The sequence below is a fragment of the Medicago truncatula genome, chromosome 5 (assembly GCF_003473485.1).
Source record: "Medicago truncatula cultivar Jemalong A17 chromosome 5, MtrunA17r5.0-ANR, whole genome shotgun sequence".
Classification (NCBI taxonomy): Eukaryota; Viridiplantae; Streptophyta; class Magnoliopsida; order Fabales; family Fabaceae; genus Medicago; species Medicago truncatula.
Window position 1 is genome coordinate 34,248,150 of NC_053046.1, and position 21,017 is coordinate 34,269,166.

At 33.3% G+C, this 21,017-nt stretch overlaps 1 protein-coding gene across 1 annotated transcript; it reads right to left on the reverse strand.

Annotated features, from left to right (window-relative positions):
• Positions 1 to 13,105: 13,105 nt before the first annotated feature.
• On the reverse strand, positions 13,106 to 16,513 carry LOC11428707 (pentatricopeptide repeat-containing protein At1g73710). Its single transcript, XM_003616148.4, has one exon. It carries the CDS (start codon positions 16,290 to 16,292, stop codon positions 13,347 to 13,349), a length of 2,946 nt encoding a protein of 981 aa, XP_003616196.1. The 5' UTR covers positions 16,293 to 16,513; the 3' UTR covers positions 13,106 to 13,346.
• Positions 16,514 to 21,017: the final 4,504 nt, after the last annotated feature.

Consider the following 21,017-nt stretch of genomic DNA (forward strand, 5'->3'; position numbering starts at 1 on the left):
GACATAACATCATTTGATCATCATTTACAACATATTAACAATTCTTCATCAGGTTATACAACATCATTAACACATCATCATTATCATAATTTTTCAGTTTTAACACATTAAAAAAATGCAAATATCATTCACAATACATCACATTGACACATAACATATACCACATATATCACATATACTTCATATACACCTAACATGAGACATATGCAAATGCACTTCGTTCCTGGACCTATATGCATCCCGATACCGGTTTCTAATCAACATTTGTATGTCAGAGCTGTGTTACTGAACATACATACAACATTCAACATGGTCCTAAATATGATATGATGCATGAAGACTCACTAACAACATATAGAAAATACATCAACAACAACAAATCATCTTCACATCATAGTTCTTTTCGTCATTTTACTTGTTATTATAAAACAAGTACGTCATTCGTCATTGTTCAACATCATACAACATGGTTATTACTTCATTATTCAACCTTTTACAACATAGTCATTACATCATTACTCGACATCATGATTACTCAATATCGTCCTTAAAACCTATATTCAACATTAACTTTCTTCGTGCACTATGTGCTTCATCCTAACGACAGCTCTCTATTCTTCGTTCTCAGTTAAGTTTTTACTTCATCATTATCATTACAACTACCACTTTTATTCTCCCTATATAAACAACATTGTGCCATATTACCTCATTCACTCTTATCATCCTTCATTCATTCTAACTTAGGTCATTATCTCTCTAGTGATTTCGTTATCTTGTCTCATTGCTAACATTACCCCTACATTATTTATTAATTAACATAAAACTTTCTATTCCCATTTTATTTTGTCCTTTCAATTCTCTCAACATCACATACCCTCTTAAATCGACCACACTCGTGTCATTTCAACCTAAGGTCGTTACTTCATACTTAACTTCCTATCTTCGTTTATATTTCACCTAACAATCTCCTTGTCATCATCAATTCTCTAATTCGACCTCACTATTTACCTTGACTCTTCTTCTCTTCAACCTAAAAACTTTCCTACGTTCTCTCTCTCTCTCTCTCTCTCTCTCTCTCTCTCTCTCTTCTTGTACACATATCTCTACAATTATCCTTTATTCTGATTTACTATTATTTGCACCTTTATTAGTTCATGAATTACCATCTTACAACTCTCTCTATTTTACCTTCAAGTCTTCCACAACATCATTTATTACGTAGTGCATCGTCGCCATATAACATTTATACTATCAACATACTCCATCATATTTCAACGTTAGCATCTAATTCATGGATTAACATCATATCTACATATCAAATATATGTAGTTTACATCTTCATTATTTAGATATCATGTTTAAAACACACATCCCTCATTAGTTGCATCCTCTTATTCTTTTTAGCCTTATTAAGTGTATGAACATATTTTCATATATAGTTTAATCATTATTATCTTCTATTGTCTCAAGCCACTCTCACAATTTAATGTCTTGGACTCATCATTACCTTGAGGTAATCACTCCTATTTATGCCTAATCACACTTCTTCATTAGACATATCTTTTAAGGACCCTTATTTTTACTTGACACGCTAACGTCTTGCTTTGACTCGCTATCTCTTTCGTAGTTGTTTTAGAGTCCATAAAAAAAGGTTGTGTTGAAATTTCCTGAAAAACGCAGCATGTCTCATACGTGGTGTTTAAATCACAACTCAAGTTCTAGAGGGAATAATGGACTCAAACCAATGGGTAATTAAAGCTAACATATACATATGCAACTTTCTTGAAGACTTCCAAACCTAATTCGGAACATAAAGTGGCAGAAAAATTGATTTTCTTATGTTTGGGGAAAGAGGACGACCCTGCTGACCTTTGTGTAGTATCTTTATCATATCTTGGGTTCTATATACTTAAATAGATTTCCTCCAACGTCTAGTGAAAGCTAAAATCCATATCTACAACTTTCATGAAGACAAGAAAACCTAATTATGAACAGAAAAGTTCCCAGTTTTCTTTTTTTTTCGGTTACAGAATTCGACTAGAGCACGACCATCTTGACCGTTGTGTAGTATTTTGATCATATCTAGAGTTCTAGACGCTTAAATAAAGTCACTCCAAAGTATAGTGAAAGATAACATCCATATATACATCTTTCATGAAGACATCTAAACTCAGTTCGGAACTTAAACTTGTCAAATAGAGACAGTAAGAAACACACAGTGACAGCAAAATCGCAGTTCTGCTGCGATTTCACTTTGGGGAACCCTTTTCTACTTTGTTTTTGATCATATACTCTCCAAATTCGACCCTAATCTTCACCCCATGATTACACTATCATTCAAACACTAATTCTTTGTCAACCTAATGGATTATCCACTCTTTAAGGTAAAGAAAAAAAAAAAAAAACTCAATTAAAAAACCTAAACAAGTTTTCCTCGATTCTTATCTTTCAACTTCATCTTTTAATCCGTTCATCATAAATCTCACATCACAATCTCATCATAACAGCAACAACATATTAAAATTAAAGACAACCCTCCCATCAAGATTTAGATACTCTAAAGTGCAAAGATTCTCCCCCTTACCTCAATGTTTTGCAAATTTATGAATTCCTACGGTTGAATCTGTAACGCCCTATTTCTATTAAAGCAATTAAACATACGAATAATTCATATATTCAAGAAATAGACGCTACTTTCACCAAAATGAAAACCAAAGATCGGAAACTAACATGCATGCATACATAATCTCATTAGTCACAGCGGATACAAAATTCATATACAACGTGCATACATGTCATGTGATCTCAAAATACATAAGCATAAAACTCTCCAAGTCCGACACATGGACAAAATCTCAAAATATAAAAATAATCCAACAAGATCTAGAGCTAACAACAAAACCCTAGATCATAGTCGACTTTACTCTAACACCTGATAGTGGAGAAAGCTCCCACTATCCACCAACATCAGGAACTAACCAAGCTACTATTCCTGCACAACGTCTACTCACCCATACAGGCAAGTAGGCGGTTAAAAACCACTGGGGGTGAGTATTACATCAACATAATCAATAACACTGATAAGCAGGAATAACGTAGTCCAATATCGTATAATGAATCAAAAATAGATAAATTCCATACATCCATTATCACCACAATCCAAGTCTCATCGACAGATATTCAACGAACACATCATCATCAATAATCGTCATTCACAATTCCACCACTTCCATGAGTTTATCAATTCACATAGTTAATCATGACGTGACACAACAATCCATCAAATACAAACATCACCATAAATCACTTACAACCACAAGTACATCAAGTAATTTCACAACTAGGACTCATGTCACCTCATGATATGATCCTAGACACAACACCTATATGCATGCGGTACCGGTCATCACCAATATTTAGGCCATCGCCCATCATCACCAAAATCATCACCAATTGAATATATAAAAATATCCGTCATCACCAAAATATGTATGCATGAACATATGACTCAATAATAATGCATATGTCCACACAACAACTCACCATATCTTCACCAATATTTATTTGCATTTATGCAATCACACCATTAATTCATCACCTCATTCACATAATTCATATCAAATACATGATTTGCTCACATTCCAAGTAAAAAGGAAAGTACATCACCTTGAGATAACTTCTCATTCAACATTCAATTAATAATCAAGTACTTCCATATAGTCATACAAACTAGTCATAGTCATGAAAGATTTATAAGACGATTAGCTTAATAAAACATCTCCGATCAAAACCCATATCAAGTTTGAAAAAGTTTCACGGCTCAAAGAAAAAGTTATGATAAGTTTTCACAAAAATCCACATGATCCATATTTAGTAATTTGATCATAACTCACATTCTAAAAATTATTTGGACGTCAAACCAAAGCCATTAGAAAGCTAACATAACTATCTAAAACTTTCATATTAAAATCAGAAGCCAGTTCAAAACAAAAATAAGCGAAAAGGACGCAAGAATGCGAAACCTGGGATGCTGCCTCTGAGCATCTCGCCTGGCGAGTAGGGTTGCTCGCCATGGCGAGCCAACACAATAGCTGCTCGCCACCGGTTCGCCTTCCAGTTCACATGGCGAGTGAACACAGTTGCAGAAAATTCTGTTTTACGGGAAAAATCCATTTTCACCCCAAAATCCCAATTTTTGACTTCCCCATACCCAAATTCGATCCCAAAGTGCATCCAAACGTTTCTAAATATGAAAAGACACTCAAGTCCATGTATAAACTTGAATTAAACATCATCTTAGCAAAATCACCATTTAACTCATTTTATCAAAACAATAACAACATCTTATTTCTCATCTTCAATCCATGAATATGCAGACCCAAGTCATGATTCACCCACAACAACATCAGTTAATAGCATCAACATCAATGGAACATGAATCACATCTCTTTTCAACAACAACATAGTAAAATTCACCATTTGAGCACAATTTCATAACTTTGACCTTTATACATACTTTGAAACATGTAATTTCAACCACAATCATACAATTATCATCAAATCATACACACGAAAATAACATCACAGTTAGAGCACGAATTTAACAACAATTATCAATTCATTCCAATCAACCCATTTCATACAACAAAGGAGAAGTTGCAATAATTGAACATGGTTATGATGAAGACTAACCCCCTTACCTTAAATAATGATTAATTCAAACTTAGACTTCAATTTAGCTCCTAAGCTTACCCCAATTTGATTCTTCAAGCTCTTCTCTCCAAACCCTTATCTTCTCTTCACCACTTTCTCTTTCTTTCTCTCTCTATAAATATCTTATGAAATGAAATGAATGATATTTTCTAAGACAACTCATATGGTATCTCTCTTAATGGGCTTAACTTAGTTTCGAGTGGGCTTAACCCATTTCTATTCAACTCGCAAAGTTTCTTCACACACAACGGTATAACATAAATAATGGTAAAACATCACTAACGGTAAAATCTCAATTTACTCTAGTAACTTAATGAAGTAACTATTCTCACTAATCACTAAAAGTAATTTCCACCAAAATTATAATTTTACCCGTTCTCACAAATTGACCAAAATACCCTAAGTCTAAAATGACTAAAATACCCTTCTAACACGGAAACCCATGAAAATGCACCCAATGATGAATAATCACACACAAACACACATAAAACACATAATAAAAGTAATTAAAATAAATCTAGCTAAAAATCGGTCTGTTACAGAATCTCTCCTTGGTCGTCTCTTTATTCCTCCTTTCCTCTTAACCCTAGTTTTCTTCTTTTGCCTCCTCTATCTTTTTCTCCCTTTTTTGTTATCCCCCCAATTCTCTGATCTCCTCCTCTATTTATAACCATCAAGGGTTTGTTTCTCACTTAATATTTTTAACATGGTTACTATTTGCACCTCTATTTTGGTTACTATTCTTGTTGTAACTTCTCCGCCTTGCTATTCACACATCCCTCTGTTTAAATCATTAAAACACTACTCATCTCACTACTACACCTCTTTTCTTCCCAATTTTACTAATCCACCTCCGTTCGCAATCTACTTTCTTTTTCTTTCTAAAAACTATATTTTATTCCTAAACATTATTTTCTCCTGCTCTTTAACGGCCTAATCAACCTATCCATTTTCTCGTTACCTATTCTCTCAATGAATTCAAATAAATAAATAAATATTATCTAACAACCAATACTAATAATAACAATAATACTAATATTATCTAAAAATAATACTAATAAACTAATATTAAAAATCAAGTGTTACACTGATCGTATCGAATGGGTTTGACTATGGTGTGAAATGGAATAATGGTTTTCGAGTGATTATTTAAGTTAATCAAAGAATGAGTTAGTCCAAAGCATCCTTATGCTCTAATTGTTGATTATGTTGTTAGCATATAAAGAAAGTATATCTTAGAAGTTTTTGTTTGTCTTGATCTTGCCTGTGTTTTCCTCCGCTGATATTTTGTATGTTTTTTTAAGGATTTGTTATATATTATATTACATGTTATTTTTGGTATAATATTTGTATTTTTTTCAAAAGTATCTTATTTTGAATAGGAAAAATGCTATTTATTGTGACTAGTAACTTCGTCAAAAATCACAACAATGTATTATCTTCACGACTGCATTTTTCCTCCATTGTTTTTCACTAAATTGAAGTTGAAAGTTGTGTTAGCCTTCACGTGATATTTAATAACTAATATTATTTTTTATGTTAACTATTTGATTTTCTGGAGAAGAGAACATGATCACCTAGAGTTCGACTTGAGTTTTTTTTTTTTTTTTTTTTTTTTTTGAATTACAAGTATGCTTTAAAGAAATGCTTCAGTTTGCTTTACTGTAAAAAACTTACATCTTTTCCGAGTGGTGGTATAAAACCAAAAAAGTTATTTTGACAACTAAAAAATTGGTTGACGGTGTTCTTATAAAGTTTTCAATTTAATAATAATTTATCTCTCTTTCTCTCATAATCAAACTAACACTTATTTCATGTATATTTCAATACGGTTATCTCAAAAGTTATCACATTTTGATTGTTCAAATGTCACTTCTCATATACAAAATACAATTATCAAAAAGTGTAACTAACTAAGGATGTCACCACCCTCACACTAAAATGAACAACTTCATTTCCTTGTCTCTAAATACTCTAAAACTAAAATTGTGGCAAGGAAAGGATATCTTTCAATATGTGTGCTTCATAGCATAAATATAAATGGGTTAATAGACTTTTACCCCCCTGCCATTTGGACGACTTTTGATTTACCCCTTGTAAAAAAAAACTTGTAGATTTCCACTTGTAATATGAAGATTCCTTGGTTTACCCCCCCACCCAAAGCCAATAGTCAGCATCTGACTGGATAAAAATGGTGACGTGGCTTGCTGACTAGGTATTATTTTTATTTTTTATTTTTTTTAAATTTCCACGTAGATTTTTAAAATTTAAATATAAATAAAAAAAGTAAGTTTATAATTTCTCTTCCTTTCTCCATCGCAGCTACACTCTTCTTCTTCTTCTTCTTCTTCACCCCTTCCTCCTTCCTCCATCGTAATTGCAGTCCTCTTCTCCATCTCTTCTTCCTTCCTCCATCGTACGACTCATACTTTCGTATCCAGGTTTTTCTTCCTCTTCTCCATCTTCTCCTCTCATATTTAATTGGAGAAATTAAGGTTTATAATCAGTGGCGGAGCCGTAAATTTTATAGAGCCTGTGCAAAAAAGTTATCGCAAAATGTTACTTCCTTCCTACGAATAATTTCACATTTCCTGCAGATAATTTCACATTTCCTGCGGAATCTGCAGGAAATCCTAGGCAAAATCTGCAGGAAATGTGTTTCCTACGGAATTTACATAAAAATTTGCAGGTAAATCCGTAGGAAAAGCTAAAAGTTCTAGTAATGGCTGGGCTTGCTACAAAGAAAATTGGAGCTGAGCCTCGGCTAGTGCCCAGGCTAGCTGGGGGGTGGCTCCGCCCTTGTTTATAATGGGTGGAAGCAGAACTTTGTCAATTAGTAACAATGTTGGAAATCGACCACCAATATGTGGTTGTGAGAAGGTTATGAAGATGTGGATTTCAAACACAGATGAAAATCCCAAGAGAAAGTTCTGAAGATGCCAATTTTCTGGAGTAAGTGAATTTTTATTTTTCTGGAGATGTAAATGTTGTGTTTCAAATTTTCCTTACATATGCAGTTTTGTAATAGTTGCTAAATTTGTAAGCCGAAACTTATTGCAGGCTGAGTATAGTTGTGAGTTGTTCATTTGGGATGATGAACTCGATGAATTTCTTAAAAAATCTGGAAAGTACTATGAACCAAGTTGTTCTTCTGTTTTGAAGTCTAAAGCTAGTTGCAACAACTGTGCAATGGAGTTTTTGACACAATTTGGCAAAGACTTTGGGAAAGAGTTTGGCAAAGAACATGGAACCCAAATAAGTGCAAAGAAGCATGAGAAACTAAAAATGAAGCTTGAAGTTGAGAAGAAGAATTTTTTTGGCCTCATTGGTGCGCTAGCTGTGTCTTGAATTGTGTTCTCAGTTGTTTTCAAGTTAATGTAATTGTTCTCTAAGTCATTGTAATGTTCTGATTATGTAGTAAGAATTATGTCAACATTTCTGCTTTTATTTATCTCAGTAACTTCTTAGCAACTAATGTAACTCCTTTAGATATTAATGAAAAATGTTTGAAGTAATCTTTTCATCATTCTAAACATGCCATAACATAAGCAATAATCAAAAGCACTTATAGTGCATATGTCATTACATCAATCAAAAGCACTTATAGTGCAAATGTATGTAACTTAAACAAAAGCACTTATAGTGCATAAGTCTTAAACTGAAATTAAACAAACATAAGCAGACCAACATAACCATACAACCAAAAGCAATTAAGTGCATATGTCTTAGCAAGAACCAAAAAACATAAACAAGCAAAGCACTTATAGTGCATATGTCATTACATCATTAAGCAAAAAAGCTAACAATGGCCTAGAATGAATTTGTGCTTCTTCAATTAGGCTTGGAGGCTCTCATAACCAGTTTTGGTAAGCCTCTTAGCACAGACAACCATGTCCTACTCTTAATCAGACCATCATCCTCCTGAGTCAAAGTGCCCTCTTCAGACTCATCAAGGACCATAGGCTGATCCATACTGGAGCCAGCCACCCTTACCCTGTAACTTTCATTTTTTGGCATTTTAATTTGGTAACCATTTAATACGTTCCACTCAATAATTGCTTCTTTAAACTCTACCAGAGTATTAAATTCCATACCTATCTTGAACTTAAAATCCTTATTTAATTGTACCATCCTAAACTGCTCATATTTAATTGTGTCATCATCTGAGTCATCAGGGTTCGAGCTACCCAACTTTTCACTAAGGTAATCTCCATCTATTTCTTCAACTACAACATCCTTCCCTTTCCAATTCTTCAAAAGAGACACTGGTGCAACCACATTCATCCTACCACTATTATTTTTCTTAGGAGATTTTTTCTTAGGTGTTTTCCAACCACACTTCTTCATCCTTAATGTTTTGTTGTTAACTGTGACTCTGCTGGTACCATTAGCAGGTGCTTCAACTTCAACATTTTCAAACCCATCTTCAAGTGCAGTGGTTCTTTCATCCTCACTGTCATTAAACCCAACAACTTTAGCACCATCATCATCACTACTAACCATAACATCTTTCTCATCATACCCTGCATCCAAATCTAAAAAACTAAGCACATCTACTTTGACAGTTATATCCAACACATTGTGCTCAACAAAGATATGTGCATCTACTTTATTAGCAACTGAATACCCAGAAATCTCCTCAGCAATATGGTCCTCATTGATTTGAAATAACTCTTTAAAACCACTTCAATTCGACTCCAAACCCTAAACTTAGGGGTGGGCATGGTTCGGTCAACCCAAAAAACCGAATCAAACCAAACCAAAATTTTGAAATGGTTCGGAAAAACCGAACCGAACCGTTTCAGGTTGGGAGCTAACCGAACTGAATCAAAGTTATGGTTTGGTTAATCATTTGCTTACCTATTAACCATACCGAACCGAACCAAAACAAATATTTTTTATCCAATGAATAAAACCACTTTTATTATAAAAAATAACAAATTAAAATTAAAAGATAGAATAGTTTATTTCTTCAAATACAACTTATCTTATGCAAAACAGTTTATTCAAAAAAACTTATTTTATGAAAAACAATTTATTACGATCTCTTTTTACAAATAGCTTATTCAAAACCGCTTATTTTAAAAAACAACTTATTTTATGAAAATACCTTATTTAAAAAAAAAACAGCTTATTCAAAACAGCTTATTTGATAAACAACTTATTTTCTGAAACACAACTTATTTTAAAAACAACTTATTCAAAACAGCTTATTTTAAAAAACAGCTTATTTTATGAAAAAAAACTTCTTTTTGAAAACAGCTTATTCAAAATAACTTCTTTTATGAAAAATAGCTTATTAAAAAAAGCTTATTTTATAAAAAATAGCTTGTTACGATCTCTTTTTAAAAACAACTTATTCAAAACATCATATTTTATGCAAAACAACTTATTTTAAAAAATAGCTTATTTTATGCAAAACACCTTATTTTATGAAAACAACTTATTTTTAAAAAATAGCTTATTTTAAAACAGCTTATTCAAAACAACTTATTTTATTCAAAACATGTTTTGAATAAGTTGCTTTTTGAAAATAAGCTGTTTTGAATAAGTTGTTTTTAAAATAAGGTGTTTTTCATAAAATAAGTTGTTTTTTTTTTTTTAAAATAAGTTGTTTTTCAAATAAGCTATTTTGCATAAAATTAGCTGTTTTGAATAAGCAGTTTTTTTAAAAATAAGTTGTTTTCATAAAATAAGGTTTTCGAATAGGTTGTTTTTTAAAATAAGGTGTTTTGCATCAAATAAGCTGTTTTGAATAAGTTTTTTTTTAAATAAGCTATTTTGCTTAAATAAGCTTGTTTTCAAATAAGCTGTTTTGAATAAGCTGTTTTTTAAAAATAAGTTGTTTTCATAAAATAAGCTGTTTTTAAAATAAGGTGTTTTGTATAAAATAAGCTTTTTAAAATAAGCTATTTTAAATAAGTTGTTTTTTTGGAAAGATCCAACAAAGAGTTCAAGTGGTTTCCTTAAAAAAAAAACAGTTCAAGTGGTTTGGTTCGGTTCAAACGGTTCGGATCGGTTCAAGATGGTTCGGTTATGATTTAAGAACTGTTAATAAATTAACGGTTCGGTTCGTGAACCATTATAATGGTTTGGTTTGTGCAGTTCGGTTCGGTTCATGGTTCTTTTTGCCCACCCCTACCTACACTTATTCTTCTCATATCCCCAAGAAGCCACAATATTATGAATATCACACGCACCCCAATTGTTACTTTCAATACCAGACACTACAGTTTGTACACCACCTCTATAAAATATACGTTTATCCATAACAAACTCCCCACCATGATGGAAAAGAGCATCAAACAAACCCATTATCTATGGTAAAAAAAAAATTAATCAAAATCAGATTGACACGTGCCTGCAACCCATTGGTTTAAACCAGGTTGATATAAACAACTCAGACAAAACAAAAAGCTTCAATAAATAAACCCTAAAAATTGAACTTTTGCACATGGAAAGAGACAGTAATGGAATCTAGTATCAGAGTTTTGGGACCACAACATACATTTTTTCCTTTCTTTACCATCTACAAATAGTAACAACAAAGAGACACGCATGCATAAAGAGAAAGAGAGATTCAGTAAACTTACCACAAGCTTCTTCTCCAACCTTCGTTGTTCAGTTCGCTTTCTCTTTCTCCGTTTGTTACCAGATTCGCAGAAACCCTAAATCGAGTTCAAAACCCTCTTTCTTCGTTCGCAGCTTCCCAGATTCGCAGTAATCTTGCTTCAAAATCGCTAAAACCCAGAAATCTTGCTTTGATTGTAAACCCTAAATCAAGTTGGAAACAAACTTCTTCTTCGTCCCTTTGTTCTTCTCAATTTCTGAAATTAGGTTTTAAGTTTTGGGGGAAATGAGGGGGGGGGGGGGGGGGGGTATGCCAATAAACAACATTTTTGGACTTTTGGTGTTTAATAATCTAGGTGGAAATTAAAAAAAATAATACCTAGTCAGCAAGCCACGTCAACATTTTTATCCAGTCAGATGCTGATTATTGACTGTAGGGGGTAAACTAGGGAATCTCCCTATTACAAGTGAGAATCTAACAAGTTTTTTTTTTCGGAGGTAAACCAAAAGTCGCCCAAATGACAGAGGGTAAAGCCCTATTAACCCAATATAAATTCAATTAATCCAAGGAGTATGTGTGCTTCATAGCATAAATATAAATTCAATTAATATCACCAATATATAAGCTAGTTTCCAAATATAAATATAAATAAATTCATACTTGGCAAAGCAAAGTAATCATGCTTAGTTAATTATCATTGCTAGAAAATAGATCAATGAAATATTTCATGGCAAGAATGATGTTTTCCGTTAAGGTCTAGTAATTTTTCAAGAAAAATGCATGTTTGGAATGAAGGTGGGAGGAGCAGAATCATGGTGAACTGTCGAAAAGGCTATGCCTTGGAACTTTGGCATGACACAAAGTCGCACAGTGAAATGCCTACTCCCAAACACACTCTAAATAAGTGTTTGGATTTGTTCTATTCATTTGTTTATTTACAAGAGAGAGATAGACACAAGTGATTGCTTAGTGAGATCCACAATATAGAATGAGTATTATTTGTACCTATCTATCTCATACATGAACAATAAATGGAGCAAAGTCAAACTCCCTAAATAACCTCAATGAAAATGTGGAAAATAGGCCATCGATTTTTAACAAAGCAAAATATACAATAATCCAGTACTTGATTTTTAGGGTTCATTAAGTCGCATGCAGTTGAATTATTCTATAATCCAAAATAATTTCTCACACTTGCTCACACTAATTCAAAGATTCAGTTACTTATGACTAGTCACATAAGTTAAACAAACAAGGGCAAGTAATTTGACTGTGATAATCAAATAGCTTTTGTGTTAATCTAGGTGTAAAACTCACTAACAGAGGACCCTGATTTAGATTGGCACTACAAGAAGTTCTGTCTACATACATACAAACAAAATAAAAAAACTGAGAATTAGATGCGGGATTGTATTTATTTTTGATGTTCAAATCATGCAATAGGATAAAAGAGTGATTGTTCCTTTACATGAACTGTGGATTAACTCTGCAATACCACTTGATAGAAAATTGAATTTGCAATAGTTATTGACTTTATGACATATGAATAGTTGATTTGAACAGTTACTTTCCAACGAGAAAATTAAAAAGAGAAAAAAAATGATAATTACAGAAGCAAGTTAGTGGATATATCAATAAGTGTCATGAGTAATCAAATAACCAGTTATTAAAAAATCCCTATATTATTTTCTACTTTATAGCTTAATAATTCATCCATCATTGAATCTATAGAGCATTAATGTAGAAATGAGATAGAAAACCTTACCTAGAGTGAAAGCATTTTGTGATCCAGAGGCGTGCAAGAATCAACAATTAACAAGGGAAAGGGGGAAAATAAAACATTGTATTAACTATTGAGTTTTACAGTGTACATGAGACAAGAAGTAACTCCCCAGTTTTTAGTAACAAAATATAAAATTGTTTGTTCCATCCTATGACTACATATACTTTTGTACATCCAAGTTATATTTTATCCAACCAAACCCTTAATACGAGTAAACAACAATCTATACAGTTTCAGTGTATGAAGAAACCCTAACTCGGGATTTTACAAACCTGGAGATTAATCTCCATCAGAATTAGAGTCATATTCCCCTTCAGAATATTCAGTTTCACTTTCAATGTCATATTCAGTTTCAATGTCATATTCAGTTTCACTTTCCCCTTCAGAATATTCCTCTGAGTTGAATTTGAATCTCATGTGTTGGCTAGGATCTATATTGCAAATTTTATAGGCATCTTTAATAGCCTTGAACAACGACTCACTCCGCTCAATCTCTCCATATTCGAATAGGCTATGTATCTTTTTCACACCTTCAACCATGCCAGCTTTTCCATAACAACCAACCAGATTAATGTACGTTACAATGTCCGGTTCCACGTGCTTATCCCGCATCTTCATATGTATATTCAACGCCTTCTCAACATCTCCAGCAGAAGCATATGCGTAGATTGCCACGTTATAGGCAGCAGAAGAGTCAAGATTTTCTAAGACTGTTTGAGCAAATTTAAGTGCCAAAGTATGCATACCAAGTAAAGAGTACAAAGCAGTGTAGGTAGCTTGTGAAGCATAAGGTTTCCCTTCCTGGTAACACAACTCTAACTGTTCTGCCGCTTCAACAGGAAACTCTGCTTTCTTTAGTATAGTGAATAACACTATCAAAGTTCCATCATCTGGCAAAAGCTTCTTAGATACTATCATCTCATATAGTAATTCACCGCACTTGTGAAATTGCCTATTAATGGCATAACACGTAAGTACCCTGTTATAGGAAACACAATCTCTCAGTAAACCTGAGATTTTCATCTCTTCTGCTATCTTGATGGCCTCGTCAATCATGCCGATGTCTTTATAAACATACATCATTATTCCGTATGAAGTACTGTCTGCCTGACCAGTCTCTTTAAATTTTTCAAAAGTCAGCTTGGCTTCAGAAACCAAGCCGAGTTCTGCAAAGGCGGTAATCATACTACTACGTGCAGCTAAATCGAGAACTCCTTCCATGTTCTGCATCTGCTTGTAGATGGATTTTACCCCTTTCAAGTCGCCGGCCTTACTGTACGACTTCATTAGGGTTGTTAACACAACTAAATTTGCTGATAATCCAGATTCTTGCATCAAGTGGAAGTATTGAAGTGCCTCATCAAGTCTACCATGTTCTGCAAAACCGTTTATTAAAGCACCATACACAGTCTCATTTGGTTTTACACCAGCACTTATCATTTCCTGGTATACAATGACTGCATCAGAAAGCTGACCAAGACGAGCATAGCATCCAATAACAGCAGAAAAAGTTTGACAATGTGGCTTAAACCCCATTTCCTGCATTTCAACAGTGAGGTCCCTTGCTTGGTCAACTAAATCAGCACCAGATAACATTTGAATAATAGAATTGTATGTGCTGTCAGCAGGTGAAATCCCTTGATACTTCATTTCTTCGAAGAGCAAAACGGCTTTATCATAATGGTTTGCTTTGCCGTATGCTTTGATCATGACATTAAACTCTAAGATATCCCTCGCCTGTCGTGCCTTGTCTCTTTTCCTATAAAAAATATTCTCTGCTTCAGCCCAAAATCCTTTCTCGGCAAAAGCATCAATAATTGCAGCACATATAAAAGATGGCGGTTCCCCATACTTCTGAAGCAAGTCATTTGCTTTATCAACATCTCCTTCATTAATATACATCTTGACAATGCCAGAAAGAGAAAGCGCATCAAGAGAAACAGAATTTTTCTCCATTTCATCGATCACACCTTCCACCGCCTGAACCATATTCTCTGTGCATAACGCACCGAGAAGAGCTCTGTAAGTTACAGTATCTGGGAAGAGTCCAACCTCTCTAATCCTTCTATAATAAGAAAGAGCAGCATCAATACTCCCCGCAGTAGCATACAAAGACAAGAAGATGTTGTAAGTTCTCGTATTAGATGATATACCCCTCTCTTCCATTTTATCTAGCAAAGATTCAGCTTCCAACAAATTTCCATGGCTACCACTAATAAAGATCAACGTATTGAAAGTGCAAGTATCCATTGCCACACCAGATTTCATCATATCAGCAAAGACATCAGCAGCGTCTTTTAGCCGCCCAGCCTTGCCATACAAATCTATCAGAGTATTGTAAGTGGTAGACAGCCGAGGTTTCAGAGGAGCTATCTCCTCCATATCCATCGACAACATATTAGAATCCCGAATCCCCCCACCTGTCTTAAAAAGCTCTGTAGAAAGAAACTGCTTGAAACTAATGGGCACCGACGATCTAGAGCCATCGGCAATAGCACAATCCGACGAATCAAAATCAAGATCATCCAAGTCAACTTTCCCACCACACCAATTCTTATAAAACCTATCAGCCCTATCAAACTCCCCAACATCCTTCAAAACCTTAACAACGGTACTCATAGTAACCTCATCAGGGAAAAAGCCTCTCACCATCATATGCTTAACCCACAAAAGAGCCTCTTTACCAAGACCACCTTTCCCATAACAATGAACAAGCATACTATAAGTATTATTCGTCGGCAAAACATTGTTTTTCGCCATCTCAATCCAACAAAGCCTCAATTGATCCCATTGTTTAGCTCTACCAAGAGTCCTAAGCACAACATTATAATGAATCACATTATGAACATAGTTATTTTGAGATCTAAACCACTTAAAAACCCTAACAACAATTTCCCAATTTCTCAGCTTTTTAAGAATCATAGTGATTTCTTTTGGACTAATAATCTCACCAAATGAATCAAGGGTGTCTTCAACATCATTAGAAGTTTCCAATAACTTCAAAACTGAATCTAAAACATTGTCAGAATCATTTTCCGTCGAAGAAACGTTTGTGGGTAAAGGTAGAGTTTTTGAACGGAAACAAGTAAGAGGAGGAGAAACCCATCTTGGATTAAGGGGTGGAAAGTGACACAGAAGAGGTTTAGTGAAAATTTTGGTGAGAAATTTTGAAGAAGGTGAAGAAAGTGAAGAAGAACTTACAGGGAAAATTTCTGCACATGACATGTTTGTTTGAATGTTGAAGTGGGATTTACTCTTCACATACAGGGAAATTTGTAAGCGATATTGAAGAGAAAGTTACTACTATCCTCCTTGTTGAGAAACGAAGCCGCGAGTGAAGAGAAAGTGTCAGAACTAAGAAGAGGGTTTAAGGGAAAGCGGCGTAAATGAATGAGAAGTGTGGGATGGCTACGATTTTAGTGCTAATTGCAGATTAGATATTTCTCTAATGTCAGGGATATTTTTCATTTTAGTCCTTCCCCAATTTGACTATAGGACGAATTTTGTGGTATAGATTTCCTCTATTTTAAAATGAGTGTCGCTTTAACTAATTGCACACAGATTAATTAATGAAATAGAGTAGTCAATTGTCATAGCAGTTTTATTAAAATAACTTTACTTTATAAGAAAAAGACAAACTTAAATTGCATTGGAAATTGTTTGAAAAAGAAAAGTTAGAGTATTTATTGAGGGTAAAGTTTGAAAAAAAAATAAAGTTGTATTGGAAATGTAAAGTGGTATTCATTTTGAAACAAACTTTTTGACTAAAGTGACACTCATTTTAAAACGGATGGAGTAGTTATTTAAACAAACAATTATGTAAACAAAAGACAATAGAAAAACGATATTCCACAGAAAAATATTAATATATGTCATGTGAGTCGGTATCAACATTGCATAATACATGCAGAAGTCGGTTCAAACCATAAATTCATCCTTATTTACTTTAAAAGATAAAAAATTTGTCATTACATTGCATGATAAAAAAAAAAATTAATATATTACAATCAGAAATACAACAATAAATAAAAATAATTGTATCTAGATCAACTGACGATATCAAAATCATTAAGTTGGATACATTTATTAAAGTTTGAATTCGGAACATTGTGTGTATTTATTATCACTTCGTCTAAAGAAAAAAAATAACAATAAATAAAATAAATTTTCATTTTATTTATTGTGTTTATTTATTGATCCTCAAAAACAATAAATAAAATTTATGAGACTATGGTAGACTTTCTTTGCAGATATTTTGATATTTTGCATTTTCATGTTATTATAAAATATATTATTTTTTTCAATGATACTAACAAATAACAAATACTCTAAATGAAGGATATAATCGAAAGTGAAAAAATTAGTCTAAAACAGTTTTTGCAAATAAATAAACTTCTATGTATTATTCTTAAGTTTGTAACTGTAGTTTATCAACAAACAAATTATAAAGAAACAATTTTCATTAGTGAAAACTTAAAATTAACATCAAAAAGGTTAAATTGACATCTTTTTTATGGCTGAAATCAAAACAGGCAACATTTTCCTACAATTATCATGACTGCTGGAAACAACCGCTTCTCTGTATGGGCGTTCACTTGTAATTTTTGTTTATGTTGTGTTGTTTTGGAGGTGCTTTGTTCTAATTAGCACCTAATTTTTTGTATATACTCTTGTGTGTTTCCCTTTTGTACGCCTTGTGCGGGGGGAAAGCACCGTTGTTATTATATACTACCTCCGTCCCTAATTATAAGACCATTTTGAGATTTTTTTTGTCCCTTTTTATAAGACTCCTTTGCTATTTCCAACTACATTAATTATTTCTTTACATACATGTCCCTATTAATTATGCATCTTTTTCTTCAATCAACAATAAATAACATGTTGAAAACATAAACCATCACTCTCTTAAAGGATAAAATTGTAAAAACAATACTAATTACAAACATATTTAATACAAATATCCACTATCTTAATTCCCGTTATTTTTTCAAAAGGACCCTATAATTAGGGACGGAGGTAATATCATTTTTGTTTGTTAAAAAAAAAAATCAACATAAAAGCTTATTTATTTGAATACGTTGTTTTGCATAAGCTCAAAACAAGCCTATTCCAAACGGGCCCTAAGTATGCAAAGGAAATGTTAATATAAAGTTATTAATTATTATGGATATTAAATAAATACTATTTCATTTTATCTTTTGTCTAGTAAAAAATGTTACTTTCTATTTTTTTTTCACTGTTGTTTGATGTTTGATTTTATGTTCTTATTTAACGGTCGCTTTGATTTTTTTAATAGACATAATAGGAGAAAAATTGTATCACCATATTTTATCACAATAAAACTAACTAAACTAATCATATGTTACAACGCTTTTTTAACACCTTAAAAAAAGAAAAAAAATATTTTTTAACATTTTTTTTATATTGGTTCTCTCTTTAACATCCATCCGACTTTCTTAATATATGTTGCACTATTCACATATTCCCTCTTCCCAAACTTAACCACCACAATGGTTTCAATCTTCATATACCTCAGAAACTTAAGGTTGAAATTGTGTATAAAGCAAAGGAACAAATATATTAGTGTTTGTCAATGATTTTGATAATTCTAAGTTACCATCTTCTTTAATTAGCGCTCAATGTAACAGCCCGATTTTTGTTAGATTTATTTTTAATTGTTTTAATAAGTGTTTATATGTGTTTGTGTATGATCATTCATTATTGGGTACATTTTCATGGGTTTCCGTGTTAGAGGGGTAATTTAATCATTTTGAACTCAGGGGGTAGTTTGGTCATTTTAGGTGTAAGAGTAAATTAGTAATTTGGTGAGAATTATTTTTAGTGTTTTAGTGAGAACCATTATTTTACTAAGTTACTAGGGTAGTAATTAATATTTTACTGTTAAGTGACCGTTGGTAGTATTTTACCGTTAAGTGATCGTTAATAGCATTTTACCGTTGTGAGTGTAGAAACATTTTAGATTTGAGTTGGAGTGGGTTAAGTCCTGGACCATCATCATATTCTTCAAAGCTTAGAGACCCTCGGAAAGGTCTTAAACGCCTTCCGTAAGGACCTAAAAGGTTCTCCAAAAGGTTTATTGGGTTTAGGCGCGCCTCCTAAAGAACGTCGCCCTCCTGAACCTTCAAAACTTGTCTGAAAGTATTCTAAAGAATTATTAAGCTTTAAAAGCACCACACCTTGTACCAAGACTTGTGCTTGGGGGCTGTGGACCGTCATAATATTCCTAAGAACCTGAAGGACCTCTAAAATGGCTTTAAGACCCGTCAAGAAGGCTTTAGCACCCTTAGAAGAAGCCCTAGGGTCCCGGGCGCGCATTATCCGTGGCGCCGCCTTAATAATCTCTAGAATCTTCTAGAAACCGCCCTAAATACATAAATACCCCTATTACTTGGAGACTAAGCAATCAAAGTCCACCATTAAGAGAATAGACTATATAAGGGTTGTCTTAAGAGAAAATATCACACAATTTTCATTTACATAGATAGTTTGAGCGAGATAAAGAGAGAAAGTGGGAGCAAAGAGGAAAAGGGTTAGAGAAGGAGGAACTTGAAGATTCAAGAAGAGGAGAGAACCTAGGAGCTAAAGTGAAGCTTGGGCTAGGGAATTGATCTAACTAAGGTAAGAGGGTTAGAATTCATCATAATCATTTTTAGTGTGAATTTTCAATTGTTGTATAAATAAGTGCTTAATTGAGTAAATGATTAATTGTTCATAATTGTTAAAATTCGTGCTCCAATTATGATGTTATGTTGGAATGTAAGAAATTGGTGATAATTGATTTGTTGTTGGTGAAATTGAATGATCAAAGTATATGAAAATAATATATGATATTATGCTCTAAATGACATCTTGTGATATGTTGATGTTGAATTATGTTGAGATTCATGTTCAATTGATGTAATTGCTTCTAAGTGGTGTTGTTATTGATAATTCATGGCTTGAGCGTGCATAATTCATAATTGGTTGATGAGAAATGAGTTGTTGTTGGTGACTTTGTAAAATGGGTTGAATTGGTTCAAATGTTAATGGTTTTTATGTTTGTCGTGTCTTTGTGAATCATTTTAGTCATATTGACCTGTAAACAATCTCTGGAAACACATTTGGGCATTGGGAGATCAAAATTGGGGATTTTGGGTAAAAAGGGGTTGAAACCCGTAACATTTTCTGCAGAACTATGAATGTTCGCTTAAAGGGTCGCTAAAGCGAACCGATAAGCGAACTATCATAGTGAGTTCTGGGTGTAGGTCACTTAAGAGAACCTGCAAGCGACCGGTAAGCGTACTTTACTGGTAGCTACTGGAACTCGTTCGCTTAAGCGAACCATGTGGTCGCTTAAATGAACTGATGAGCGACCAGTAAGCGTACCTTTCAGGTGGCTACTGGAACTTGTTCGCTTAAGCGAGCATGCCCAGTTTCAGCCACTTTAATTCTTTGTTCCGAGACTTAGGGGGCCAATCCGAGCTTTGTAAAATGATTCTTTCAACTTATTTAACTACTGTTTGAACCCCTAAACCTACTGGAACATGCTTAGCTTACCTAAACTTGAAATTTTCCGTTTTGGGATGAAACTTGTACATTTTTGGGAAATTCGAATTTCATCGAAATAAACTTTTGCAAACTATTTGAGATTACAAGTTGAACCTACAGCTCATATAGACTTAGGTAAGACTTGTAAGTTTGATCAAACATCTTAATCATGTCAAATATGATATTTCAGGTGGGAATGTGGAAAAAGTGAATTTGAGTTTCTCATACGAACTTAAGTTATTCTTTGGACTAAATGTCTAATAGTCTACAAGTGGCTTAAGCTCATGACTGCATGATTGATTAAAATTGTTTGAGAGCTTGCAACTTGTCTATGTTGCTTTGTCGTGGGAGTTATCAATGTTGGTCGTTTGCCACTTGATACGGCTTATCGGAAATGAGTCT

Coding starts and splice junctions, on each gene's coding strand:
- LOC11428707 (XM_003616148.4), bottom strand. CDS start 16,292: ATGTCATGTGCAGAAATTTTCCCTGTAAGTTCTTCTTCACTTTCTTCA.